The following is an 18,940-nucleotide window of genomic DNA, read 5'->3' as shown; positions in this document are numbered from 1 at the left end:
AGGACTAATTTTAAATGTGTTAATATTATTCTTAGATTATGTTTTTCCACTAATTAAGTTGGGAGTGTCTCAAAAGCAGAATTCTTGAAAAACAAAACAAAACAAAACAAAAACAGTGTAAGTATACTCCCTGCTGGAATCAATGTACTTATAAAGAATTCTAAGATGTTAGGAGTGAATCTTGTGTGTGCCTATTAAGTAGATGATAATTACGAAGCACAGGACTGAAGCCAGACTACTAGAGGAGCAGACTGGTCACACAGTGAGTGTAGGCACAACAGCCCATGAGAAACCTACCATTGTGTTGTGCTGAGAAGTGGGAGTCCTATGGCCACAAGTCTCTTGCGTCAGCAGAGAAACTGGCTGAAATTCCTCAGAGTGAGGCTTGTTGGGAAAACTCACATGCAAGGGAAGGTGAAAGGCTGGGAGCCCGTCACTCTCCTCTTCTTCCACTTTCTGTCTGCTTGTCACCATGGCTACCTCTCCATCTGCTTCCCCATACGGAGAGGCTGGTCGCTTGGAAGACATCCTGGAAGGAACAAAAGAGGAGAAAATAATGAAACCTCCACATAAATCCTTAATGCCGTCATTGTGTGGTTAGGGGCCATTGTAACAGAAATGCCTTTTTGTGCTGGCAGAGAGCAGGAAACCATCCAAATACCACTGCAAAGCACACACAATCAGAAACAATGGCCAAGCAGGTAGCAACAGAACAGTGCTTGTTTGTTGTGAGAATAATACACTAATATAGCACTCTCTTGTATTCTGGCTTCTTAAACAAGAGAATTCACCTAAGAACACTGCATAATGAAAGACCATTCCATTTTAAAGGAAAGAAAAATACCCATCTCATTTTACACGTTGATAGACCTTATTGAAGACAGAACATCCATGAATAGCAAATCCTGTTGGCAGTTAAAGGAAGGGAAATAACTAAAAAATTTTTCACCAAAAAATAAACAAAGTAAATGAATGACTGTCATTAAAAAAACTGCATTAAAAGTAAGATTATTGTAAAATGTAGGAATATTGGTTATTGGCAAACCTCAGGTCACAGAACAAAAAGTTTGATATTTGTTTAAAGCTTATTAAGAATTGAAGAAATTCTACAATCACTGTTAATCCTCAAATATTTAAGGACTTTTCTCTCTCATATCCCCAAATCACCCAATTTTGGCTTTTAGTTCTAATATAAAATTTGTAGGTAGTTAAAAAAAATGATAAGAATAGAAAAATATTTCAATTTTATTTCCACAGTTTCATGAAATATTTAGCTGTAGATTCTCAGACTTATTTCTTCCTTAGAATACCTAAGCAAAGAAAAAATAAATTAAATAAGCATGTTTTGTTTTGACAAGCTAATGCCTATATGACAATACACTTAGATTTTTTTTTTGTACTTGAGTCTGATTGAGAATGTTATCGGAGGTTAAAAATAAATGGCAAATATGTTTAGTGAAACATAAGACATATTTTCTTTTCATTAAATTTTTCATGGAAGCAGAATAGAGTTAAATTTTTTAATTAAAAAAATGTCTGGTATTTACAACTTGATTTGACCTTGAAAAACACTCTAATTTTTGTTCAACAAAGAGTGTCTACAAAATCATCCATTCTTATTCTATACCACTGATACAGGGGACAAGAAAGTATGAACTAACTACCACATCACTTCATTCATATATATCACTGATTTTTAAAGTTAAAATGTACTACCAAATGAGAGGGCTCTAACCTCTGTTGAGTGATGCTATTCTTAGTGTTAGAAGTTTTGAAAGACAAATGTATTTAAATGCTGGATATATTCTGTGAAGATAAAATAGCAGAGTAGAAAAAAATAAAGGCTGTGGAATCAGACAAACACAAAATAAAACACTGATTCTGCTACTTGCTAGCTGTGAGACTTACTTTAATCTCTATTTCAGTTTACTCATCTTTAAAGTGAGATGAAATATCTACCTGTAATACTTTGAGAATGAACTATGTTCCACATGAAAAATGACTTACAGAGCATTTTGCTCAGAGTAGACACTCAATTAAAAAATACTGCTGTTTATTTCACTACCTTTAAAACTACAGTGTGACCCACCACCGTTAAAAACACAAAAACAGCAGCAGCAACAACAACTCAAAAATGACAATGCAGATTGCATTCTAAGAGTTAAACTGTAAAATCAACATTGGATACACAGTCTCCAATAGAGAAACGTTCCCTGGTTAGTCATACTTGACAATAAACTGATCAAATGAGTTATCAAGTGTTAAAGAAAAAATGTTATTAGCAGAAGTCTTGATCAGCAGAAGAACACAGAAAAGAAAGGAAATAGTAGTGGTTACCAAGCACTGTTTAAAAACAGAAACAGACTGGGCCAGTGCATTTCAGGGATCTTTAACCATTTCTGATCTCATTACTAAGGTTTACCCCAAGTATACTCTAAGTATGGAGAAAGAGCAAGGGCCTGGGATTAACAGAAAAGACTGAGTCTCATGACCCAGAGGGATGTTGTGGGGAGGGAGGTGGGAGGGGGGTTCATGTTTGGGATCGCATGTACATCCGTGGTGGATTCATGTCAATGTATGGCAAAACCAATACAGTATTGTAAAGTAAAATAAAGTAAAAATAAAAATAAAAAAGAAGTGAAGTGAGAGTCACTCAGTCGCGTCTGACTCTGTGACCCCATGGACTATACAATCCATGGAATTCTCCAGGCTAGAATACTGGAGTGGGTAGCGTTTCCCTTCTCCAAGGATCTTCCCAACCCAGGGATCAAACCCAGGTCTCCCGCATTGCAGGCAGATTCTTTGCCAGCTAAGCCACAAGGGAAGCACAAGAATACCGGAGTGGGTAGTCTATCCCTTCTCATCTAGGAATCAAACCCGTTTTTCCTGCATTGCAGGTGGATTCTTTACCAACTGAGCTATCAGGGAAGCTCTTAGTCTCATTGGCAACACTTTATCTATCCCCAAATTGACAGATTAAACTTTATATGATAACTCAACACTAGAGATATTTAACTCCCACTGTTTTGTTTCCATGCTCTCCTAGTAAACTGCTTTTTTGAAAAAATTCATTTTTTTAATTGAAAGATAATTGCTTTATGATATTATATTGGTTTCTGCCATACATCAACATGAATCAGTCATAGGGATATGTAGCTCCTTCCCTCTCGAAACTCCCTCCCACCTCGCACCTCATCCCACCCCTCTAGGTTGTCACAAAGCATGGAATTTGAGCTCCCTGTGTCCAAGCAAACTTCTGATTCTCATAAAGAGAATGAGATGACAGAACATACTTAAATACACAAAGTCTTTGAGAAGTGATTTATCATATTAAATCAATAAAGAGATGTTTAATTATTTCTTGGTTTCACATGAAACTTGACTACAATTTTATTCATTTATTACATAAACCATATTATTTATGGTCTGTGTAGGATTACTATTCTTGCTGGAGTTAAACTGGTATTTTGGTGCCTACCTCAGTCTTAAATACAGTCAGTCTCTTAGCTGTCTGAAAATTTCAGGCTATTAGTAAGAGTCAGTTTCTGGGTTATCAAAAAGAAAACTATATCAGATGGTTTATTTAATAGCCAGCTGGCTAGTTAATACAATTCCATGACTTTCAGAAGGCATTACTTTTCTGCCGACTTCTACTTTATTAATATCATTATTAATAATGACTATGAAAATTAAAAGTCTTAAAGTAGATAAAAGGTATATAAGGTAGATAGTTAGTTACTGCTATTTGCAAAACTTCCAGTTCTTTCAATATCTAAACTATTTTTACACCTAATTGGATAAAGAGTCTCTCCATACACATATCATGTTATGGAGAAAAAACTATAAGGTCTAAAATACCAAAGAGGCATGGTGCTAAAAATCAACTGATTCTAAAATATTATATATTTCAGGTTTATTTCAATTCCATTCTTAGAGACTTATACAATGTTCTTAAATGTGTTGGACTTATAATAGTATTGTTATGTAGCTCAGGTAAAAGATTTCTTCAAGATGTTTTAAATTACTAGAATAATAATGACTATGGTTATAGTTGAGTAATAGGCTAGAAAATGAGAAGCAAAACAAAATACATAAATTATGTTAAGAGTTAATAATCTGTTGGTTGCATTATCTGTGTTTGACTTTTGTACTTCTAAAACTATTGATAACAAAATAGCCAATACGATTAAATTCTTGAATTTTTTTCATCTACCAAAGGGTTTTATTTTGGATAGATGAAAGTCTCAATTTTGAAAAAAGCATTAAGGAGGCATTGAAAATTTCCATGTATTGTCTATCTGGGAAATGTAGGGTTCCAATTCCTGCAGCTCACACTACAGGTCTATGTTACAGAGCAAGAACACCTCAGAACAACTTGAGGATCTAAGCTGGGGCATGCTGTACTATATCCATTCAGAGATGCTTTTTGTCATTCCTGTGGTGTGAGATGGACAAGAAACAAAACTCAGACTTCAAAGAAAGTGACATGAGACTAACAATTACAATCTAGTGTAATATTAACTTCTGGAGTTAGTTTACAACTATACAGTTCATTTATAACTATAACAATGATTATTATAGCTTATAAAGTAGTCTTTAATTCACTTGGTGCGTGGATAAGAAAATCTTCTTCAAAGAAGTGATGTCTAATTCCAGGACAAAAAGGAATCTTTATATCATCAACAACCCTTTAATCACTGCTTATTATGCATAAGACTCTTATCTAATGAGAATTTAAAAATGCAATTCAGGGTTTCTGCTTTAAAAAATTTACGAACTGTTTGTTGTTCAGTTGCCAAGTTGTGTCCATTTCTTTGCAACCCCATGGACTGTGGCATGCCAGGCTTCCCTCTCCTTCACTATCTTCCAGAGTTTGCTCAAACTCACATTCTCAATTTTGAATACACATTGGAATTACATCAGTTCAGTTCAGTTGCTCAGTCATGTCCGACTATTTGTGACCCCATGAACCGCAGCATGCTAGGCCTCCCTGTCCATCACCAAATCCTGAAGTTTACCCAAACCCATGTCCATTGAGTCAGTGATGCCATCCAATCATCTCATCCTTTGTCGTACCCTTCTCCTCCTGCCCTCAATCCCTCCCAGCATCAGAGTCTTTTCCAATGGGTCAATTCTTCACATGAGGTGGCGAAAGTACTGGAGTTTCAGCTTCAACATCAGTCCTTCCAATGAAGATTCAGGACTGATTTCCTTTAGGATGGACTGGTTAGATCTCTTTGCAATCCACAGGACTCTCAAGAGTCTTCTCCAACATCACAGTTCAAAAGCATCAATTCTTTGGCACTCAGCTTTCTTTATAGTCCAACTCTCACATCCATACATGACCACTGGAAAAACCATAGCCTTAACTAGAAGGACCTTTGTTGACAAAGTAATGTCTCTGCTTTTCAGTATGCTACCTAGGTTGGTCATAACTTTCCTTCCAAGGAGTAAGTGTCTTTTAATTTCATGGCTGTAATCACCGTCTGCAGTGATTTACATGGAGAGGTTTAAAAACTACTGCTGCCTGAGTCTCACTGCCAGATATTCTGATGTTATTGTTTTTGGAATGCACATAGCTTATCAGAAATTTCTAAGACTTTCAGGTGATTCTAATGTGCAGTTAACAGGTGGTATTTGTTATTTGTGCAAGTCAGAAAAATACCTCCCACCCAAGATGCCCAAACTCTCATCTCTGAAACCAGGGAATATGTTACCTTACAAGGCAAAAGGGACTTTGTAGATATAATTAAGGACTTGGGATAAGGAGATTATTCTGGATATTGTGAGTGTAACCAAAGTAATCATAAAGGTCCTTATAAGGGAGGGAGGTAGGAGTATCAGAGTCAGAGAGAGTGACAGGAAGATACTATGCAGGACTTTGAAAACGGACTATGCAATCACAAGCTGGAGAACATATTCTAAAAAGCTATAAAAGGCCATGAAACAGATTTTCCCCTAAAACCTCTAGAAAGAATGGGCTTTGCCATCATCTTGACTATAAGACTTCTGACCTCTAGAAATGTTAAGTGAATACATTTGTATAGTTCAAATCACTAAACCTCTGATAATTTGTTACAAAGCCACAGAAAACTAATTCACCACTATTTGAAATATATTTTTTCACACTAGGGATATTCTCAATCTGAAGTCCTCCTAACCCAATTACACACTTTCTTGTTCCTTCATCTCATTTAGTTTTCTGCTCCAACATCATTTCCAAGCATTTACCACCTGCGGTATTTTATTTATTTTCTTTATCTGTCTTCCCCACTGTAAGATTGAAGAAGGAAGACTTTAGTTTTGTCCACAGCTACTTTCCACAACTACTTACTCAGGACTTACAATCCTTTCTGAATATAGTCATCTCTCAATCAATGTGTGTTTGATGAAATCTACTATTGAAAACCAGAAACTATCTTACTATTCTCTAACTGTAGACGGTTGCAAGATTCAGTCTTACAGGACGTGTAGGCTTAGAAAATGCTCTAATGTCAGAAAAAAAGAAATCCAGCTCAGTGATAACACTGAATTTCTTTTTAATAATTCTATGTAGAGGATTTGGTAAACCTTGTTTATTTAGGTTTTAAGTACTTGTGGAAAAAACCCCTATAGTTCTTTTTAAAATGCAATAAGTAAAATATTATAAAAGTGAAGTAACTTTATAAAAAATGCTACAGCATTAATTATTAATAGATCTGTTACTGCAGAATCTCATCTACTTACTGCTTTAAATTTAACTCGTCTGCTTAGCAAATGTTCTCTGCTGCAATTATTCTTGAAAACGATATGTACAAAGTCAAACAAATTTGTATACAGACCAAGTACAAAATGGAAGACTCAGATTGGCAAGTGCTTTCTGTGTATTATAGTTACCCTTAAGTTTCTGTTTTTCTCTAAACATTTTAACCTTTGACTAGTTAATTCAGAGATGAAGTCCTAGGAAGCAGTGCCTTCTACTGGTTATTCTTTTAGAATGATAATATTATTTCTTTCAAGGTTTGCAGTTATGTATAAAAATATTTTTAAAAACCTAGAAAGAATAAATTAAAATCCCAGCTCTTATTAAAACCTGCCCCAACCACCATAGATGAAATGACTTTTCCCCACTTCGGACAGTATCATCAACTCTTGTTAGTAGACCACTTAAAAAAAATACAGGTCTACTGATGATCATTTCATGTGATTTTTCCAAGCTGAACAAAAATCTTTCCAAATTGTTCTGTACTTTTTCCCTAAATAATATAATCTGCTATATTAGATGAGTTACATTTAATTATATAACCACATAATTCCTAGCACACAGTTGTCACTCATTGTATTTTTATATGTGTAAATGAATGGTCAGAGTGTCTATTTCGTGCTAGGCAAGTTACCTTTGTGTTACAGAGGAAACAGGTAACTTAGATACAAAGACGCTTCTAGTTTACTTTTAAAGCAGAACAGTGTAGATGAAAACAGAAGACATAGATTCAGTAGTTCATTCATTCATTCACAGAAACACATTTATGGAAAGACTATCATGTGCCTACAGATAGCAACATCATTAAGAAATCAAGAAAGAATAATTTAAGGTAAATGATTTTTATAAATATGAGTACTATGGAGGATCGGAGAAGGCAATGGCCACCCACTCCAGTACCTCTTGCCTGGAAAATCCTATGGACGGAGGAGCCTGGTAGGCTGCAGTCCATGGGGTCGCTAAGTCAGACACGACTGAGTGACTTCACTTTCACTTTTCACTTTCATGGATTGGGGACGGAAATGGCAACCCACTCCAGTGTTCTTGCCTGGAACCCAGGGACGGCGGAGCCTGGTGGGCTGCTGTCTATGGGGTTGCACAGAGTCAGACATAACTGAAGTGACTTAGCAGTAGCATGGACAATAGATACTAGAGAGATACTGTCCTGCTTAAGGGCTTCCTTGGTGGTTCAATGGTAAAGAATCCGCCTGCAATGCAGGAGATGTTTGGGTCTGATCACTGGGTTGGGAAGATTCCTTGGAGGAGGGCATGACAACCCACTCTAGTATTCTTGCCTGGAGAACCCCATAGACAGAGGAGTTTGGTGGGCTACAGTCCATGGGGTCACAAACAGTCAGAGACAACTGAAGCGACTTAGCAGGCATGCACACCCTGCTTACAATAATCAGGGAATGCTTCCTACAGATCAGAGGAACTCAACAATGCAGTGAAGGATGGATCAGGTGTAATTAGACACAGAGAAGAGGAGATTGTAGATAGGAGAAATGACATCAGCAGATTAAAGCAATACACAGAATGATACGTGAGAGTAGAACGGTTTGGTTCAAGCGGAATATTCTACGAGGAGTAAAAGCAGATAAAGGTGAAAGGCAGGGACCAGATGATTATGATTCAGGTTAGATTCTAACAAGTGTGAACAGCTGCACCAAATGTGAGATTGATACTAGAGGTAGAAGGAAACTGGAGATGACTGCTGAGCTACACAATAACATAATCAAAATTACATTCTAGGAGGGAAGTCCTTCAGAAACCAGCAACTGATAGAAGGGTGAGGGTGGAAACCAGAGAAGGGGAATGATGGGGTGAGATAATTCATAGATAAACAGATTCCTTGATGACGTTACAGAATGATACTGCTAATAAGAAAAATACATATTTTAGAAAGAAGGCCAGCTTGGAGGAAAATATTAAATTCATTTCAGAAATAAATCTTTGTTTGTTGACTGGAAAATTTTAAAAAGAAACAGATTATCAGAAAATGGAGGACTTCTGTGTAACTAAAGTTACTTCTGTGGAAGTAACTAAGTCACTGTAATCTTTTAAACACAGGCAGAGCATTGACCAATACTTGTAATTATTTGTCATTGATTTCTTCCACAATGTTCTGATTCGGTATTCTTACGAGTTTTGGTCTATAAAAAATAAAACTGAGTCATAAAAATGGTTAATTATCTTTTGTTACACTACTCTGTCTTCACACTATAATAAACAGCAGTGCAAGAGCAAAGCTGTCTCTCCAAGAGAAAAACAGAAAATAGAGCAGTGGGAGGGGGAGAAAATCTAAATTTTGCACTCCGTCCAACTTTGGGAGACCAGCGTATGAAAAGGATAGAGCACAGAAGACAAATGAAGAGAAATCAAGTTATATGCAAAGAAATGTAATTATTCGCTAAACGATTCTACAAAAGTAAACATTCTGAGTATGAACTTTAAAAATTCTGGACCATGACACCTATGTAATTTAAAACTTCCATTGATTCGTCTCCTAAATACTCCCTTTTAATACCCATTTTCTCAAGTTAAATTTTAAGTATGGCAGACAGAAAGCATTTCAAAAACAACTGAAATATTTGAAAGGATGAATCCTCTTTTAAGGGAATAACAAACATGGAATATCACAAATACAATAAAAACTGGTAATCGTTCATATCCAAAGATTATATTAGTGCTATCTTTCTAGAAGTTATGCCAAGTTTTCCTACTAATTAAACTACTTGTTCAGGATATTCACCTTTACTTGTCTGGTTGCTTTTGTAACTAAGCTTGTTGTCAGAAGGTTATTCAAGATAAGAAATTAACCTCCACTGGTTTTCAAAGAGTTCTTCTTTTCTCAATAGAATGGTTAACTATTCCACCTGGGGAATCAACACAGACGTTGAATGGACAGGTTTCGACTCCTGTCCACTTACCAAAGAAAATACTAACACTCCTTATAAACATAGATTTAGACAAACTTAGCATGTCATTTCATTAAAGAAAAAGATCAGTTTCATACTTTCTACCTATAAATCTCAACTACTGTTCTTCATATCTTATGGTATATTCTTTTTGCCCCCTTCCATGTTTTGAACATCTTCGTTTTCCTACTAGGTTTAGAGTCAGCTTTGTGTATACTCTGTAAATTCTATATAAAGTCTGTAACCAAGTATGTCATATATATTAATAATATTTAAAAGTCTTTTAGATAGAAAAGGTATTTGTGATAAATATGTAGTCCTTCAAATGTTTACATTTTTCTTTTCTATAAATCCTCTTTGCCATCAGTTTCTCTTACAGAACAGGCCAATCTATGTTCTCTACCCATTGCTGCCCCTGCACAAAGAACATATTTATTACATTGTTATTTAGAAGCATGGACAAGTTCATCAGGTCCTAGCATACACTATAAACAGAAGAAGATATACAGATTTCACAAAAATATAAAAACAGATGACACAGAGTAATAAAGAAGTCTAGATTCCCTTGTAATCTTTACTATACATGTCACCAGAAACTCATTTCTACCAGTATTTTCAAACAAAATTTACCACAGCACTGAAATCTAAAATCAAAAGCAATTTTTGGATTATTGCTACTTAAGAATAAATTTATTCTGTTCTAAAATATAATTTGAATTTACAAAAAATGTAATAAATGTTACAAAAGTTTAAACTGTATTTAAAACTGTGTTAATGAAAAATGTCATAGTCACAAAGAACTTTCAAAGTGACCAAAGTGGATTCCCATGTTTACCTTGTCATATGTTTGGTCCTGAGATGCTCTCTGCATTGAGACAAAGAAGCTCCTTACGCTATCCCTTCTCGTTGATAAGAAGAGCACCACTCTGAACTGTTTCACCACCTTTCTGCCTTCTCTTTACTAGCATCTCTCTTACCGAATAACTTTTCCCAGCCTGTCCAGTCAGAGAAAGAGGAAAGGATAAGAAGAGAAAAAAAATGAAGAGGTAGAGAGATTTCTGAGGGAAGTGTGGAAAAGAAAGAGAAAAATAGTATGCATCAGAAGTTAGAAAGAGAGAAGGACTCAGAAATAGAACTTAATTCTTGTCAGTATCTGAGAGAAATGAGTTCTTTACTAGTTGGACAAGTATATTTCAGAACTGAATAAATGGACCTAAAGTTTGTAGCAAAATAAACTTTAAAATGTACATTTGTTTTTGTATTCTAAACAAGAGAGACAAATACCAAAGGTAAACACTTAATAACAGTTTATGATAGAAAAATTCCAGGCTACAATGATTCAGAACTCAAAGTTTGATTCCTTTCCTACTTTCTTTTATGGTCTTACTAATTGTAATTGCTAAAAACTGACTCCAAAGTTAGACCATACGTTATTAGATGAAGACCTCAAGAAAATTTTTCTAAACGGAAGACTGATTTATTATGAGCAATGTAATAGCTGGGCTCTGGGGCCAAAACACCATATTATGCTTTAATTGTGCTATTTTAAAATTAAGTGCTTAAAACAAAAGTATTCCTGATAAATAAAAAGGTATAAAGAGCATTAAATTTAAACTCTCTTCTAATCATTCTATAATGTTCTAATATTTAGAAAAAAACAGAGTTCAGTATAAGTCTGTTTAAGACTGAAAGAAATTGGTAAGGTGAACTTTTATGGATCTGAGGTACAGTTACTTTCATAAAGACAAGAGAAAGTAAATGCTCTTATAGAATTCTAGATTCTTTAAAAAATTATCAAAAAATTTGTCATTTATAGCACAAGAATATGGTAATAAGAATTCTGTACTTTAAAAATCCCTAAGTTAGACTTACTCAGTAATTGCTAAAATTCTGTTTCCTTATCTCAAAAATAGTAACACCTATATCTGAGCTATTAAACATTTGATCAGATTCTTTTTAATCATCAGATACACTAAATTTCAGCCAATCTGCTTAAAACAGGATAGAATATGACTAAGACCTTTAAATGTTGAAGAGAAATTTCTTTTACATTGTAGGTAAAATGACCAAATTAATGAGTATGAAAGAAAAGTACTAATTTGTTGTGATTTTTAAAATTTGTGTATTGTTGTACATTTGTCATTAACCAGAAACAAACAGAAAAATAATGTTTAACTTTCAGCTACCTACAGTTTAAAAAATAAAGTCTTTTTGTTCTGATTATTTAAAAATTATTTGGAATAATCTAGCATTAAGATTTGTGGTTCTGAAACTTGTTATTAGAGTTAGAAAGGGTATACTTTTTAAGGAAATAAAAAGCTTTTTTCCATTTGAGCATGAGTTTTGCCTTTCTGACAGCTCTAAGTCCACAGGATGTGGAGGGATGATTTAAATTTTACATCAAAATTGTGACTGCACTAGACTTTTTTTCCTCTTTCTCAAGGGAGGCATTGTTCTTGCCTTTCCATAACCAGGCGTGACAGCGCCAGACTGGAGTCACACGGCTGGTCTCTGAGTCAGCGTGAAAGTGCTCACCTCCTGAGTTTCCCCAGATGCTCGGCTCCTTATGAGTTTGAAAGCTGAGCACTGAGTAGCCACACGATCCATTCCTGGGACAGATAGAGGAGTGAACGGGAAAATCTAGGGATTACCAAAAATTATCTCTTCCTACACACATTGTAAAACTCTCATTAATAAGTAACAACAACAAAAAAAGTACCATTTTTTAAACCAAAAGTTGAGACAGATTGTTCAACAAGTAATTGTGTGCTTTGAGTTAAAGAAATAAGGAAAGGCTAAAAAATCAGAAGACTGTTGAATTTTTCTGAGACACATGGTTGCCACATGTATAAATTTCAGGTTGTACTTAGCTGGACAGAATACTGGAAGAATAACATGGAGATGTATATCCATTCTCAATATCTCAAAGAAGGTAATCTTTAAAGCTGTCTGTCGAATACCTGAGAAGGGCAATCTCTTTTGCTCTCTATCAGAACAACTGCTGTGAAACAGGGATTAATTCAATTCCTATTGTTCCATCCTTGACCTTGTAGAGAAGTCTGTGTCTTGTGTATTTAAGCAACCCTGTGTATGTGTGAGAGAGAGACAGAGACAGAGAGAAAAAAAAAAAAAAAAGAGAGAGAGAGAGAAGAAGAAAGAGGAAGAGAGGAAAGATATTTACTGATATTAACTGACATTAATACTCTTTTCTTTTGCTTTTCAAATGGAACCTCTTTAACGATGAGGCAGGACCATGTTAATTTAATCATAACATATGCTAACAATTTTTACTTGCTATAGAATTCAAAACTATTTGGTTAAAAGTTGTATGTATTTTGACGGAAAAAATAAAGAAATATAAACAAACTCCTTCCAATTTGTTAACTCATAAAAATAAAGAAAAAAGCCAAAAGGAAAGTATTTCTAAGTATTACTACTACAGGGAGTAGTACTAATCTCTTAACTATTGATCAGTAAAATCATGCCGGTCGATTTTCATGTTTACCTCATGAGGAGGTAAACATGTATATGTACATGTGTCTACATATGTTCACATGTACATATATGTGTGTGTGTATACATACACGTATACATGTTTGCAATAACCTATTCACTATGTCTATGTTAGCCACAGTAAAAGAATACAGTTTTTCATTTATGAAAATAACTGGTTAGGTAAGGTGCACATATCAAAATTAAAAATCAATTTGATTTGAAGTAGGAAGGAACATCTATTTAGGTTTAGTGATAGTGACACCTCTGTAAAAAAGACATGTCACTTATTTTAACGACTTGGTCATTTTGACTCTCCCAGGAGAATCTCTCTATGGCAGAATCACAAGGATATATATATATTTTTTTCCAAATTTGAGCTTCCCTCTCTGTCTCCTTATTTGAGCTTCCTCTTAACAGTGTCCACCCAAGTCTTGCTCTCTCTTCTCACATTACTGGCTAAATCTAAATAAATAGCAAATTATTCTATAATCAAAAGTGACTTATTCTTAGCATGGTGTACATCTTGAAATAAAATCTGTGGCATGTTTAATTTATATAGGATCTAATAATGATGACAAAAATAATCAAGTAACCAGTCTAGTTTTAATTTCTTTTGTTTTCAAAGGTCATTGTGAAATCAAGCAAGTTAAGCCTTCAAAAGCAAACCTCTAGAGAATGATGTGAGGTTTTTTTTCCCTAGCAGAGATGAGAAAGGAGGCTCATAACTAAAAGTAATACCGAATATTAGCATCAGATTTGTTGAGAATGACTGTCTAAGAAGTCCAATGAAGAAAAATATTATGACCTCTACCCTCGTTGGAATCCAAATAACAAGAAAAAGTTTATGTGATTCTGCTCAATTCTGGTCAATTAAGAGGGCTCACTCTCTTTTCCATACCCCATACAGACTTGACTTCAGCCTGTTTCTGTAACAGCTGTTGAAAAAAATGAATAAAGTGGAAAATATTTATATTATATTCAAAAGAGACAGCAAAGAACACATATATAGTGCACAAATCTTTCCTACAACAACAGCTTCTGATGTGAGAGATAGGCATACTAGTTTTCTGAACTTCCAGGCAAAATGAAGAATTTGGCATAATAATCAAGAAAAGTCCAAAAGGAAGGGTGCAGTGCCAAAGATGATGAGCATCTATCAACCTAAACTCCAAAACAGCAGGATGCAGCTATGGCTGATGCGCTAAGAATGCTGAGCCTCTTCACTGGTCCCTTTCATGCCAAAGCTTCTTTGCTTGGATGAATATGAATTAAATCCATAAGCTTTCTTATTTTTCTAGCTTGACCTCTAAACTCATTTTACATCTTAACTGTTTATCTTCTCCCCCCATTAATCTTTCTGGTTTTAGCACATTCCCTGTTGTTTTTAGGGGAAAAAATGCTTTAAAAGTATGATTCATACTGCCACTGTGGATGACTTTGGAATGTTAGCTCTTTTCTATAAATGGGTACAAACTATTCAGTGGGAACGTAAAGGCTACCAGTTTACTGCCTCTGAAATGAAAATTCAAAAGATACGGCATACACTATAGAGAAGAAACTCATCAAACTCTTATAAAGGTATGACTAGTATAAAGACACAAGAAGTTTCCAGTATAAGGTTTACAGTAGATTAAAAATTGGGCTAACAGTAATGTCACTAACAAATTCTGTCTTTAAAAAAACAAATTTAGAGTATGTTATATAGATAAACTTTTTGAAATCAATACCTTTTCCTATTTGCTTTCTCTTTTCAGTCAATTCTATGGCTAAGTGTATACCATGTTAAATGTTCTTTAAAATACTATGTCTCTATAATAGAAATGTCTAATTATAGACTAAAATTTTAGTCGGTAAGATAGGTGAGCGGCTTTCAGGTTTGTTTATTAAAATTATACCTGGTAAGAAATTTTACTGATTAACACAATCAATTTTCCTATATCACCATAAAATCTTCATTACAAAAAACACAAGTTTTAAAGGTGTTCACTTTACAAATCCCTAAAAGAAACTAATCAAACAAAAGCAGACTTTCAAGGTGGAATCCTGCATAGGATCAGAGTGTTTACCATCTACCACTTTATAGGTGTTCTGCCATATATTATGCTGTTCTGTAGTACTTCCCTCAAAGCTGAACAAAGGCCCAGCTGTATAAACCAGTCCTGTCAAAGAACACAGTTAAGGGATGGATAAAACAGGGAGGGGTGTCTAACATGTTGACCACTGTCTGAGCTTATGAGGATAAAGGAGCCTTGATGGAGAAAAGTAATCATCCATTGCTGTTTTTTTTTTTTTTTAACCTCATTACCACATGCTAGAACATTTTTTTCCACTACCCAAACACCCCCATTCCAATCACCCACAACTGAAAGACCTTTGTGTTCCAAAGGGGACAGAATCCTCCCCAGCCTTCTTTCTCTCCTTTTTTTTTTTTTTTTTTGCTTTGCTTTTTTGCTGTTGTGTTTTTGCTGATGGCACGTTTATGGAGGCATGATCATTTAAAGACTTCTTAAAATACTAGTTTTCACTCCATGAAACCATCCACACACAGTTCTCTGAAAACATTTTTAATAGCTATATAAACTTACTTGTTTTGGATTCTTTTTTACCAAAATACTATCAACTGTTTTTAATTGCAAGATAGTTATTTCTTCTAAAGACTCTAGAAAATGACACACTCCTTTAAAAGATAGCATAGTGTATTTGAGATAAAATAAATGCTGAAGTCAAAGGTATGTATCTTACATTTTAAAGAATGGGTTTCCTTAGAATATGAAGGGGATCGGCTAGGGGAACACTCAAGAGTGTGTAACAACTGTGAGAAATGCTTCTGAAGTTTGAAAGACATTTAGACTGAGCTAATTAATCCTTTCAAAACCTGGCTCTCACATGTCTAAGAACATCAAACCATGGGGCAGATTTTCCAGAGATTTAAATATGCATTTCCTATTTTCAGATTTGTCATTCCTACATATGATGCTGACATTATTTATAAAGGACTAAAGCCAAATCTCACTCAGAGCTACTGTTAACTGCACTAGTTCAAGAGTCAGAGAAACACATTAAAAGGCCAAGGAAATCCCTGGGCAAGAGCCACCAGAACCCAAAGAGAGAGAGCTGTATCATCTGTAAAGTTAGTTCTATCTCAGGATGTCCTCTAAGGTTGGGACAAATATTTGAATGTTATTAAATCCTCTATTTATCCAAAGACTGCTGCAGCTTTAGTGCAAGGCTTCTTCACACAGCTCTGTTAATGATCTAAAATGATTATCCTTTTTTATATGAGGTAAACTGTGATTCCTTCACCAATCTGTACACTTTTATATTTAACATGAAATGTATATTCAGAATACAAAACATAATTTTTAGAGTTTTGAACTACAGTTGCTTCCAGAGCCCATCTCTTGCCACATCCATGGCTGGGGTAGGTACTAGAGAAATAGCCATGCGTATACCAACTTGCTTCATGTGGTAGTCTATTTCCAGAAATAACTAAATAATCCCTTTCTAATGAATATTGGGTTCTTAAGAAAACAAGCTGAGCATATTCAAGTGTATCAAAAACAACATCTTCACTGTCATAATGGCAGAAGAATAGTCATTCAGAAGAAAGTGGGGTACAAAGAAAAAATTATATACTCCATTGTAAGAGGGAGCAATGTTTTAAAAATTCCCTTCTTTACCATCATGAACTTCTCAGCTTGCCTTTCTTTAATATACTTACTAAACTCTCCAGAAACATTTGCAGATCATCTATCAGCTATCCACAACACACACTAACATATTACTTTAAAAAGGAAAAATCAAACTACAAAAGATAGCACAACTCTGTGACATCTTAAGAAAATTAAAAGTAATTTAAATGATTATCACATATAAACTAAATTTCCTCAAATTCAATACGTTTTCCAGAGAGAATATTTTGATTACACTGTAACATGTCTTCATGTTTACAAACTTTTACATAATGAGCAACAGAACCTTAATCTGCTCAAGCTTGCTCTTTTTCCTTCCATCTTTTCGCATTCTAATTACTATAAATAACTTATTGATAAAAACTTATAATGATTCAAATCTCTATGGAAGTGTTATTTAAAATAATATATAGTTGTTATATGGGCTTCCCTGGTGGCTCAGATGGTAAAGAATCTGCCTCCAATGTGGGAGATCTGGGCGTTGCGTATTAGTCGCTCAGGCATGTCTGACTCTTTGTGACCCCATGGACTGCAGCCCACCAGGCTCCTCTGTCCATGGGGACTGTCCAGGCAAGAGTACTGGAGTGGGTTGCCGTGCCCTCTTCCGTGGGATCTTCCTAATCCAGGGATCGAACTCATGTCTCTTATGTCTCCTGCGCTGGCAGGTAGTTTCTTTACCACTAGTACCACCACATATCACTGCAAAAAGCAGTAAGAAGAATAACACTATGAGTGGGAAATAAGATACCTTCTAGGACATATTTATTCACTTTCATTTCAGAGAGGTATTGGATGACTCACTAATAGTGCACTGATATGTACCAGTCACTGCTAGATGCTTTAAATATACATTTTCTGGTCATCATAACAGCTCACTATTTAACTACAGACTTAAATATAAGAGTTAAAATCATAAACCTATTAGAAGAAAACACAGGAAAAAAACTTCATGGCCTCAAGTTAGGCAATGATTTCTTAGATCTGATATCAAAGCACAAGAGACAAGAGAATTAACTGTACTTCCTCAAAATCAGAAACTTTTGTGCTGGACATGACAATAGGAAGCAAGTGAAAAGACAGCCCAAGGAATGGGCGAAAATACTGGCAAATTTTATATCTGATAAGGGAGCTGTATCTAGAATGAATGTGTAAAGAATTCTAATAATTCACGTGTGTATAGGTAAATACTGAAAGAACTATTAAGCAATTCTTGCAATAAAAGGACATATAATACATTTTTTAAATGAACGAAAGATCCTAAAAGGCATTTCATCTAAGATGATGTACAAATGATCAGTAAACACATAACATGGTTAAAATTATTAGCCATTAGGTGAACACACACCAAAACCACAATATAATACTTCTAATAATTCATTAAGATGCCTAAAATTAAGAAGACAGATAATAATAACTGTTGGAGAGAATGTGAATACATGGGAATTACCATAGGTTGTTTGCAGGAATACAAAATTGTGTGATATCTTTGGAAAAGTTCGGCAATTTCTAAAAGGTTAAACATAGACTAAGAACATGACTCAGAAATTCACATCCTAGGTATATACCCAAGAGAAATGAAAATACCTACACATAAAAACTCGCACACAAATGTGCACAGCAGTATTATTCATAATGGCCCCCAAATAGAACTACTGCCGATATTGCCAATTAATGACTGGAAAAACAAAATCTGGCATATCCATACAATGAAACATTATTTGGCATATCCATATGAAGAAACATTATTTGGTAATATAAAGGAATGAAGTAGTGATACATGCTACATCATGAATGAACCTTGAAAACATTATGCTAAGTGACAGAAACCAGTTTAAAAAACGACACATATACTCTACTCAATGCTCTGTAATGGCCCACATGGGAAAAAAATCTAAATAAAGAATGCATATATGTATATGTATAACTCATACACTTTTCTGTACACCTGAAACTAACATTGCAAATCAACTATATTCCAATAAAAAATTTTAAAAAGACACATATGGTATGTTTATAACTGCATGAAATATCAAGAATAAGCAAATCTATTTATAAGGAAAGTAGATCAGTAGTTTTCTAGGATAGGGGTACGG

General features: G+C 34.8%; 1 protein-coding gene across 13 annotated transcripts in view; it reads right to left on the bottom strand.

Moving 5' to 3' along the window:
- The window catches only part of SOX5 (SRY-box transcription factor 5), a 1,147,842-nt gene that overhangs the window by 405,082 nt on the left and 723,820 nt on the right, over positions 1-18,940 (bottom strand). For 9 of the 13 annotated variants that reach the window (XM_042247392.2, XM_042247394.2, XM_042247393.2 and 6 more), the window contains one exon: positions 298-529. In XM_042247392.2, coding sequence (XP_042103326.1) covers positions 298-528 — 231 coding nt within the window. In that variant the 5' untranslated portion in view covers position 529. The remainder of the gene's footprint in view (positions 1-297; positions 530-18,940) is intronic. The other 4 variants (XM_060413316.1, XM_060413317.1, XM_042247398.1 and 1 more) reach the window with 1 other exon arrangement.

Source organism: Ovis aries, chromosome 3 (assembly GCF_016772045.2).
Source record: "Ovis aries strain OAR_USU_Benz2616 breed Rambouillet chromosome 3, ARS-UI_Ramb_v3.0, whole genome shotgun sequence".
Lineage (NCBI taxonomy): Eukaryota > Metazoa > Chordata > Mammalia > Artiodactyla > Bovidae > Ovis > Ovis aries.
This window is presented reverse-complemented; position numbering and strand designations above follow the sequence as displayed.